Below are 10,835 nucleotides of genomic sequence, written 5' to 3'. Positions count from 1 at the left end.
GAAATACTTCTCCTTTTTATTTTTAGTCACCTTTGAGTTCTTATGTGTTAGCATCCTGATTCTGAGTGTTTCTAGCAATTTTTAGAATTTATTGAAAAAACAGCATTTCTATTAAAAGTCTATGTTCAGCCTCAGAGATATCTTTCCATTGTTTCTTCCTGTAACACCATCTTTTTTCATTTTGTTTCATTTTTATTTTTTCATCACAAGTGCCCTCCTTAATCCCCACTACCTATTTCCCCCATGCCCCCCACCAACCTCCACTATGGTGACCGTCAGTGTGTTCTCTATAGTTAAAAGTCTGTTTCTTGGTTTGTCACTCTCTTTTTTTTCCCTTTTGTTTATTTGTTTTGTTTCTTAAATTCCACATATGCATGAAATCATATGATATTTGTCTTTCTCTGACTGACTTATTTCACTTAGCATCATTACTCTCTAGCTCCATCCGTGTTGCTGCAAATGGCAAGATTTCATTCTTTTTATGGTTGAATAATATTCCATTGTGTATGTGTGTGTATATATATATACACATATATCACATCTTCTTTATCCATTCATGAGTTGATGAACACTTGGACTAATTCCATATCTTGGCTATTGTAAATAATGCTGCTATAAACGTTGGGATGCACGTATCCCTTGGAATGAGTGTTTTTGTATTCTTTGGGGTAAATATCCAGTAGGGCAATTGCTGGATTTCCAACTTTTTGAGGAACCTCCATACAGTTTTCCAGAGTGGCTGCACCAGCTTGCATTCCCACCAACAGTGCAGGAGGGTTCCCCTTTCTCCGCATCCCCGCCAACATCTGTCGTTTCCTGACTTGTTAACCTTAGCCATTCTGACCGGTGTGAGGTGGTATCTCATTGTGGTTTTGATTCGCATTTCCCTGATGATGGCTGATGTTGAGCATCTTTTCATGTGTCTGTTGGCCTTCTGGTTATCTTCTTGGAAAAATGTCTGTCTGTGTTTCCTGCCCATTTTTAAATTGGATTATTTATTTTTGGGTGTTGAGTTGTATCAGTTCTTTATATATTTTGGATACTGACCCTTTATTGCACATGTTATTTGCAAATATCTTCCCCCATTCTGTAGGTTGCCTTTTAGTTTTGTTGATTCTTTCCTTTGCGGTGCAGAGACTTTTTATTTTGATTATTTTTGCTTTTGCTTCCTTTGCCTCAGGAGACGTGTCGAGAAAACAGTTGCTATGCACTGAATTGTGTTTTAGCTGTGTGAGCACGGACAGGCTGGCTGACTCCGGTTGTCATCCATGACACAGGAAAACGGTGGTGTAGGCCATCTCGCAGCACCGTGATAGGTTTAGATGGGACCAGCAACCGAGGCCCTTAGCTCTGCGCCTGGTACCCTGCAGACATGGGAAGGGGAGGGGGGTGCAGCTGTTGGCTTTTCTGGCTCTGGGTGGAGCCACACTGAGGCGTCCCTTGTGCAAGGCAGTGGGTGCCTCTTCAGCCTCTTCCTTCCTACTGGCTTGTGCCTTCCACCTCGGTCTCCCTCCCTGGCCATCATCTTAATGTTTAGGCTGCTATGACAAAATATCGGAACAACAGGAATTTATTTTGCACGGTTCAGGAGGGTAGAGGGTACCAGCATGGTGGGGTTAGGGCTGGTCTATTCCTGGGTTGCAGACAGCCGCCTTCTCTGTGCCCTCCTGTGGTGGGAGAGGCGAGGGAGCTCTGTGAGTCCCTTGTGAGGGCACCGGTCCCATTCGGGGGCTCCATGTTCATGAGCTCATCACCGCCCACAGTCCCACCTCCTAGCACCATCACACTGGGGGCTAGGATTCCAGCATATGAATTTGAGGAGACACATTTAGGCCATAGTGATTTCAATGCTCTCCCTTTAGGAAGCACTATCGTGTGGTGCTTCCTTGCCTGGACTCCAGGACCTCTGTCTGGGCTCACCTCCTTGGCCACGGACCTTCCGTGTGGTCCTGGGCAAGCTCCGTAATTGCTCTTTGCCTCGGTTTCCTCGTCTGTGAAGATGGAATGATAATAGTACCCACTTTATCAAGGGCTTGTGGAGATCAAGTGATGTGTGTGCAAAGTGCTGTGTTTTTTTTTTTTTTTAAGATTTTATTTATTTATTTGACAGAGAGAGAGGCAGCGAGAGAGGGAACACAAGCAGGGGGAGTGGGAGAGGGAGAAGCAGGCTCCCCGCTGAGCAGGGGGCCCGACACGGGGCTCGATCCCAGAACCCTGGGATCACGACCTGAGCCGAAGGCAGACGCTCAACGACCGAGCCACCCGGGCGCCCCTTCACTACTGTTTTATAGCCTGATGTCCTGAAGCCGTTATCCAGATGAGCTAACTCGTAAGGACTTAAAAAATACCCAACTTAGCCACCAAGCCACTGTGACTGCCTAACAAATTAATAACAATCCTTACTGTCATCCAGTAGCCAGTTCGTAGTCCGTTTTCCCTGACTGGGAAGGTCTTTTGCTGTTGATGCGCTTGAATCTGTGTCTACACAGGATCCAGATGTCTCTTAAATCTTTTATTCTGTTGGGCCCGACCTCCCCTCAGCCAGCCTTTTTTCTTCCAAGCATTCCCAAGGACAAGGCCGTACCCCGGGGGCAGGCACGTGCCCAGCACACACTCCGTGTGCACACGCATCTTGGGGGTCCCGGGTGACGGGCACTCCTCGGCTCGGGCGCTGGGCCCCACGTTGCTGCTGCGTAAACCCTGAACGGTGAGGGTTCGCTGGCTCTTCCTGCCGCTTCCCCAGAGACCGGGGTGTGCGGCGGAGGCTTCATTCGACTCAGGCTCAGACTTTTAAGTGGGAGTAACAAGTGTGTTCTTTTTCAACACTGTTTTGACTCTTCCAGGTCCCTTGAGATTCCATATGAACCTTAGGATGGGTTTTTCTGTTTCTGAAAAACACGCCATTAGGATTTCGACAAGAGCTGCAGGCAATCTACAGCCCACTGCGGGCCACGCGGCTATTACAGCCGCATCTCGTCCCCCGAACCATGGACGTGGGGTGTGTCTTTATTTACTTACGTCTTCCAGCTCCCCGAGCAGGGCTTGTACTCGTCACCGTCCAAGTGTTTCACTTCCTTGGTTGAGGTAATTCCTGTGCATTTTCTTCTCTTTGATGCGACTGTTGTGTGATTTCCTTTTCAGATGCTTCATTGTTCATGTACAGAAATGCAGCTGGTTTTTGTGTGTTGTCTCCTGACACTTTGCTACAATCATATATTCGTCCTAAGCAGGCTGTGTGTGTGTGTTATCTTTAGGGCTTGTACATGTAAAATTATATGTGAGATAATTTTACTTCTTCTTTTCCAGTGTGGAATGCCTTTCTCCCCCTTGCTTAATTGCTCTGACCAGAACTTCCAGTACCATGTTGAAGAGAAGTGGTGAAAGCAAGCAGCCTTGCCTTGTTCCTCATCTTAGAGGAAATGCTTTCAGTCTTTCACAATTGAGTATGATGTTTCCTGTGGGTTTTCTTATATGGTTTTTATTATGTGGAGGTGGTTCCCTTCTGTTCCTAGTTTGTTGAGTGTTTTTATCATGAAATTTTGTCAAATGCTTTTCTACATTAATTTGAATTTTGTCCAATGCTTTGCAGACCTACATCAGGTTGAGATGATCATGTGGTTTCCCCTCCATTCTGTTGATGTGGCATATTACACTGATCAGTTTTCATGTATTGACCCACACTTGCATTCTAGGAATAAATCCCACTTGGTTGCGGTATATAATCCTTGTAACGTGCTGCTGAATTCTGTTTGCTAGTATTTGGTTGAGGATTTTTGCATCCATGTTCATCATGGATGTTGGTCTACAGTTTTCTTTTCTTACAGTGTCTCTGTCTGACTTCCCCACAGAATGAGTTGGGAAGTTTCTCTCCCCTTCAATTTTTGGGAAAAGTTTGGGAAGGACTGGTGTTAATTCTTCTTTAAATGTTTGGTAGAATTCACCTGTGAAACCGTCAGGTCCAGGGCTTTGCTCTTTGGGAGATTTTTGATTACTGCTTCAGTCTCCTTACTAGTCGTAGGTCTAGTCAGACTTTCTGTGTCTCTGTGATGTAGTCTTGGTAGGTTCTGTGTTTCCAGGAATTTGTCCACTTATCTAAGTTATCTGTTGGTGTACAACTCTTCACAGTAATCTGACAATCCTTTTTATTTCTGTATTATCGGTAATAATGTTCCCACTTCATTTCTGACTTTAGTAATCAGAGTCTTCTCTCTTTTTATTCTTAGCCCCTATAGCTAAAGGTTTGTCAACTTTGATGATCTTTTCAAAGGAGCAGCTTTTTGTTTCATGGATTTTCTCTATTGTTTTCCCATTCTCTATTTTGTTTATCTACACTCTCATCTTTATTATTTCCTTCCTTCCACTAGCTTTGGGTGTAGTCTGTTCTTTTCTTTCTAGTTCATTAAGTAGTAAACTCAGATTGTTGATTTGAAATCTTTTCTATTTTTAAATATGTTTATAGCTATAAATTTCCCCTAACTCTTAGCATTGCTTTCACTGCATTCCATAGTTTTGTTGTGTTGAAGATTTTTCATCATTTGTTTCTAAGTATTTTCTAATTTTCTTGTGATTTCTTCTTTGATCAATTGATGTAAGAGTATGTTACTTAATTTCCACAAATTTGTGAATGTTCCAGTTTTCCTTCTGTTCCTGATTTCTTTTTTTTTTTTTTTTTAAGATTTTATTTATTTATTTGAGAGAGAGAATGAGAGAGAGCACATGAGAGGGGGGAAGGTCAGAGGCAGAAGCAGGCTCCCTGCCGAGCAGGGAGCCCGATGCGCGACTCATCCAGGGACTCCAGGATCATGACCTGAGCCGAAGGCAGTCGCTTAACCGACTGAGCCACCCAGGCGCCCTCTGTTCCTGATTTCTATCTTCATCCTGTTGTGGCCAGAGAAGACACTTTGTATGATATCAACCTTTTAAAAACTACTGAGACTGGGATGCCTGGGTGGCTCAGTCAGTTAAGCGCCCACCTTTGGCTCAGGTCAGGGATCGAGTCCCGCGCGTCGGGCTCCCCGCTCAGCGGAGAGTCTGCTTCTCCCTCTGCCTCTACTCCTCCCCCTGCTTGTGCACTCGCTCTAGCTCTCTCTCGGACAAATAAATAAATAAAAACTACTGAGACTTACCACGTGGTCTCACACATGGTCTGTCCCGGAAACTGTCCGGAGTGCCCGTGAGAACGCGTGTGGGGTTGTCGCTGGGTGGGTGCTCTGTGTGTCTGCTGCGTCTGGCTGGCTGCTTGGGGTTAGTCCTCTGGTCCCTTATTATCTTCAGTCTGGCTGTTCATCCACTATTGAGAGTGGGGGACTGACATCTCCAACTGTTCCTGTACCTCTGGTTATTTTTCCTTTCAATTCCGCCAGCTTTTGCTTCATATAGTTTGATGGTCTGTCATTGGGTGTGTGAATGTTTATAATTGTTATATTCTCTTTTACTGAAATGTTATTAATATATACTGTCCTTTGTCTCTTGTAACCATTTTTGAATTTAAGTCTATTTTGTCTGATGTGAGTGTAGCCACCCGTGCTCTCCTCTGGTCACTATTTGCATGGAGTATGTTTTTCCATCCCTTCATTTTCAATCTATTTGCGTCTGGATCTCAAGTGAGTCTCTTGTAGACAACCTGTGATTGGATCTTGTGTTTTTATCTATTCTGCCAATCTCTGTCTTTTGATTGGAGAGTTTAATCCATTTATATGTAAGTAATTACTGATAAGGAGGGAGTCTTATCTAGTTCTCTGAGCATCTTTAAAGCAGTTGTTTTAGTCTTTGTCTAGTATGTTTGCCATTAGACTTTTTTCAAGAGGCAGTTCCTACTGATTTACTTTTTTCCTTTGAATGGGCCATACTTTCCTCTGTCTTTGTATGCCTTGCAATTTTTTGTTGAGCACTGGACATTTGAATGTAATAATGTGGTAACTCTGAAAATCAGATTCTCCCCCTTCCCCAAGGTTTATGTTTTTTCTTTTTTTATTAAATAGACTCCATGCCCAGTGGAGCCCTACACAGGGCTTGGACTCATGATCCTGAGATCAAGACCTGAGCTGAGATCAAGAGTCAGAGGCTTAATTGACTGAGTCACTCAGGCACCCTTTTGTTTTTTCTTTGATTGCCATAGGCTGTTTCTGTGCTGAGGATCAGTCTGAGGGTAACTTAAGGTCTTCCTAGGTCTTTTTGAGACTTTCCCTGGACATGGTCACTTTCTAATTTCCCTTATATATGCAGTTGCTTTTGAATGTCCTTGTCTTTAATATTTAGCTCCCCAAAGAGGAAAAAAGTGAGAAATATAGGGGGAGTGGGGAGAAAAGTGTGCTCTCCCTTTAAATTCCCTGGAAGTTACTTCAGCTGGAGGGGAACAGTGGTGGGCAATTACAATGGTGCCCAACTCTGTCTGCACTTATGTTATTAGAAGCAGCAGTCAGCTGTCACAGAACAAATCCCCACTATTTCGAGGACAGGGTCTCTTTGCCCACCTTGGTTCCTGCAAGCGGTGTTCCAGCCGCTCCCGAAACATGTTCGCGGTGGCAGGCCATGGGGATGGGGGTGGGGCTGGGGGATGCGTATGGGTAGCTGCTACTTTACTGAGAGCTGAAAATGACCCAAATGAGCCACCATTTGCCATCCAAGCCTTCCCCGGGGCTTGCAAGCCTTCAGTATATTCAGGGTCAGACACATTTTGCCCCTGCATCCTTCGCCCAGATCGGGAGACAGGTTCTCCCCTCACAGATGCGTCCCACCCTGGCATCGTCCCCTTGTCTTTTGACTCCTTGCTTTATCCTTAATGTGAGCGCGTGATGTAAAGGGTGTTTGTTTCTACATGGCCTCTGAGGAACGCAGGCTGGCAGCCCACTGCTGGAAAGTGCGGTATTGTGAAGTATCTCAGTTGTGCCCCGAGATGACATGTCCAGAGATCCACAGGGAACATCTGCTAAGAACGTCTCTCCGACGAGTCTCTCCTCTTAGTGAACACCCCGAGTCTGTTCAGCAGGACACACCCAAGGTATTGGCTGAGAATCTACTCCCTGTTGGGGGAAAAGGGGTCACAAGCAGCTATTTTCACTTCTTCCTCCCCTAGGTCAAGGGTCAAGGCGACCTCTGGGGATTTACATGTGTTCTGGAGAGAGGAACGGGTCCAAGGAGGTGAGCAACAATAGAGGGCAGAGGGGTCTGAGATCAAGCTCACGGGGAGGGGTGTCAGGGGCCAGAGGAGCACCATCTTAAAAGAGATGGGGAAGGAGCATCGCCTCTCTAGTGGGGGGAGGGGTAGTGGGTGGGGGTGGGGGGTGGGTGTCAAACCTCCTGTTGCTGAGAGGGAGAGGACAGAGAGCAAGGAGCGTGGACCCCGGGTGCAGCGGCGCAGAGCAGAGAGGGGACTCCCGTGTGGAGGGGGACACTGGGAACAGGAAATGGGGAGAATCCTTTCTAGGTGTGTGGCTGGAAGCGGGCACAGGAGCTGGAGGACCTGAAGGGGAAGGGGAGGCCAAGAGAAGCATCCCCCAAGATAGGCGGGGAGACATTGGCTGCTGAGAATGACCAAGTGGGGGACGAGAGAGGGGAGACAATGTGCAGGGTCGGCCCTGGATGTGTGTAAGGCTGGTGTGCTGTCCTGCTCAAGCTTCTAAGGGGTGTGATGGTTCATCAGCGGGAGGTCTGAGCACTCAGGGATCCAAGACGCCCCTCAGAGAGAGCGGATGGGAGATGTGTGAGGGGGAAGATGTAACCTTGAGAAGCAGAGAGGCAGAGGTGAGAGGGGCCTCTGTGTGTGAGTGACCAAGAATCAGCAGGAGCACTGAGGGGGCGGTGGACAGGAGGGGGTGCCGGGGAAGTGCAGTGTGGACGGTGGGGGGGGGGGGGGAGGAGGGCGGTGGACAGGGGGGGGGGAGGGGGGGGGGGGGAGGGCAGTGGACAGGAGGGGGGAGGGAGTAGTTGTTGGATCTGATTCTGCATGTGTCCAAGCAGGAGGAAGAATGTTCTGGAAGGGTCCCAAGGAACAGAGAGCAGGCTTCTCCCGTCTCCTGGTCTTTCTCTGAAGGGCCAGCCCAGCCCCAGGGCCCACATGGGATCTGTGCTGGTGGGCGAGGCTGGGACCCCTGAGCTCAGACAAGGGCCGGGGCTGATGAACAGTGAGCCCTCAGGGCATCTCTATGAGGCCAGGGGGCTCCGCGGTCAGTGGCCAGGGGTGGGGACCAGCTACAAGCAGCCACATGTGCTCCTGTGAACTCCCCACCAGTCCCACCAGCAGCAGTGTGCTGTGTGTGTGTGGGTCTGAACACCTTCACACCATCCGGAGGCTGCTGAGTGCCCTTCTGGCAATCTCGGGCATGCCCTCCATGCAGGGGAGACCCTACTCGGGAGTGGGAGGGTGGCCCTCCCAGCGCCCTGCCAGGAAATGCGAGGCGAGGGCCCCTGATGTCAGGAAACAGTCTTTATTCAAGTGCAGGGAGATGGGTCATGTGACAATGCCAAGGTGAGATGTCCGAGCCTGCTCTCCTTTATCCACCTGACCTGCGTGACCTGTCCAGGGCAGCCTCGGCCTGCGGGGCAGGCGGGGGTGTGAGTGCCTGTAGCCCGGGGACAGCAGGTCTGAGGTGTTTCATATCCGCTGTCCTGGGGCTCCTGGGCCTGGGGTGCGTGGCCCTCCTGCAGGTGGCCCCGTGGGCGCTGTGGGCACACCGTCTGCACGCAGACAACCCCCGACCAGCAGGAAGTGGATTTATGGCAGAGACTTGTAACCTCGGGGCTGAACTCACCCATGAGAGTGGGTCCCAGGACCGGGCGCCCGAGAGGAAAGCTTGCTGAAAGGAGACGCCTCTCCCCACGTCCTGCTGCCTCCAGCAGCCGAAGGTACGTCTGCGCGGAGGGGTCGGTCAGCGTTGGAGCTCAGAGGCCTGCTGGACAAAGCCCCCCTTGGCCCGCTGAACCACCGGGCGTGGCCCCCACGCAGGGTGGAGGGCCCGCAGGGCTCTGGCCTCAGACACAGTTGTCCGGGATGCACTCGGCCTGCTCTTCGAGCTCCGGGCAGGGTGCCCCGTGGTTGGCAGGCTGCACGCGGACGTAGCGAGTCCTGCTCTTGGCTCCCAGCTTCCCACACGGACCTGCACACAGCCCCCAGGATGACCACAGAGAGACCTCGCAATCCAGCGGAGTTTCTGGAACTGAACCAAGCACGAGAGGCCTGTGAGCATGTGTGCATTCCTTGTGCGAGACAGGCCCACACATCCGAGTCGGGAGGGAGCGCTGGATTTATCAGTGCACTTAGAGCCGGCTGCAAGACCACCAGTCACACCTCTTGCCAACACCCCACCGAGACGCCTGGAGGGAACATTGCCACGCTTTGATCCCCTGCATCTCCTGCCTCAGGGACCCTGGGAGGCCAGCTCTGGCAGTGGGGAGTGGGAGCACAAGGCCCCTGGAGGCAGGGAAGGATCCGCTGCTGAGAAACCCACTCTGATGCAGCCGGGCTCGCAGCGGGCTCTGTGTTTCAGTGGGAGCGCCCCCACGCCGGCTCATGGCAGGGTGGGGTGGGGGGCACAGAGGGATCCGTTCAGTGGTGTCCTGCCCGTCGGCCATGACACGGGCCACACGCGGGGATGCCACTGACCGGGGCCTGGTTTACCACTCACTTCTGGGCAAATGGACAAGAGCTAACTGGTCAGTCAGCCAAATCCCAAATCTCTCCGAACCCCCATCATCCTGCACCAAGTGCTCTGAACCCCCAGGACCCCATCATTCTGCGAGAGGACACATCACACTCAGGAGCCTGGCTTTGGACGGAGCACCTTCCCCAGCTCTGCCACCTCGGCTCAACGTGGGACTCCCCTGGGAGACACCGCCTGGTCCCTGGACCACTGGCCCTCGTGGGGAGCAGGTGACCAGTGTGGCCTTGGAAAGTGGAGCGTGTTGAGGTGTCACTGACACTTCAAAGACGGTCCCTTTGGGGCAGTTTCTGGCCCCGAGTGTCCTTTCCTGCTTCCACGTGGTGGCCACTCACCGTTGAGGATTTTTGTAAGGGTGGGACAGAAGGGCCTCACACACGGGGGTCAGTATTGACAGCTGCCCTGGCACGGGTTCCTGTGTGGCCCGCAAACCTGGGTGGCGCTTCTATCCCCTGCCGCCCGCGGGGCGTCAGGGCTCCCCCCCCCGCGGGGCGGGGCGCCAAGCGCGCCGCCCGGATGGCGGTGGAGCGGGCGGGGGGGGGGGGTGGGGGGGGAGCCTGCAGTGTCCTGGCGGAGGGGTGGCAACGCGCTCACCTGAGAGGCTGTCCACGATCTCATTGCCCCCGCCGGCGCCCGCGGGGCCTGGGGCGGGCGGGACGAAGGCCCTGGGGTTCTGCCGGAGTCGCACCAGGGTCACTCTGGCGATGGGGGGCAGGGACTTCAGCCGGGGGTAGTAGAAGGAGTTTGCGGGGTGGCTGGGAGAGGAGGAGGTTATCTGCGGAGAGAGCAGCGGTGTGGGCGGCGGCGGCAGAGGACACCCAGCCGCCTGTGTGCGCTTGCGGGAGGTGGGGCCGTGCGGTGGGGCCTGGGGCCTGGGGGTGTGGTCTAGGGCTGCGGCCTCGGGTGGGGCCTGGGGGTGTGGTCTAGGGGTGGGGCCTCGGGGTGTGGTCTAGGGCTGCGGCCTCGGGTGGGGCCTCGGGGTGTGGTCTAGGGGTGGGGCCTGGGGGTGTGGTCTAGGGCTGCGGCCTCGGGTGGGGCCTGGGGGTGTGGTCTAGGGGTGGGGCCTGGGGGTGTGGTCTAGGGCTGCGGCCTCGGGTGGGGCCTGGGGGTGTGGTCTAGGGGTGGGGCCTGAGGGTGTGGTCTAGGGCTGCGGCCTCGGGTGGGGCCTCGGGGTGTGGT

General features: G+C 52.0%; 1 protein-coding gene across 2 annotated transcripts in view; it reads right to left on the bottom strand.

The window, feature by feature from the left end:
• Positions 1-6,593: 6,593 nt before the first annotated feature.
• Positions 6,594-10,835, bottom strand: part of SPON2 (spondin 2) — a 6,539-nt gene continuing 2,297 nt past the window's right edge. Inside the window, exons 5-7 of one of the 2 annotated variants that reach the window (XM_035004450.1) lie at positions 10,251-10,431; positions 8,751-9,155; positions 6,594-7,022 (exon numbers count right to left, since the gene is read on the bottom strand). In XM_035004450.1, coding sequence (XP_034860341.1) covers positions 8,971-9,155; positions 10,251-10,431 — 366 coding nt within the window. In that variant the 3' untranslated portion in view covers positions 6,594-7,022; positions 8,751-8,970. Of the gene's footprint in view, positions 7,023-8,410; positions 9,156-10,250; positions 10,432-10,835 lie in introns of those variants that run through there. The other variant, XM_035004451.1, reaches the window with a different exon arrangement.

The sequence above is a fragment of the Mirounga leonina genome, unplaced genomic scaffold (genome assembly GCF_011800145.1).
Source record: "Mirounga leonina isolate KUSES-001 unplaced genomic scaffold, KU_Mleo_1.0 Mir_129, whole genome shotgun sequence".
Lineage (NCBI taxonomy): Eukaryota > Metazoa > Chordata > Mammalia > Carnivora > Phocidae > Mirounga > Mirounga leonina.
This window is presented reverse-complemented; position numbering and strand designations above follow the sequence as displayed.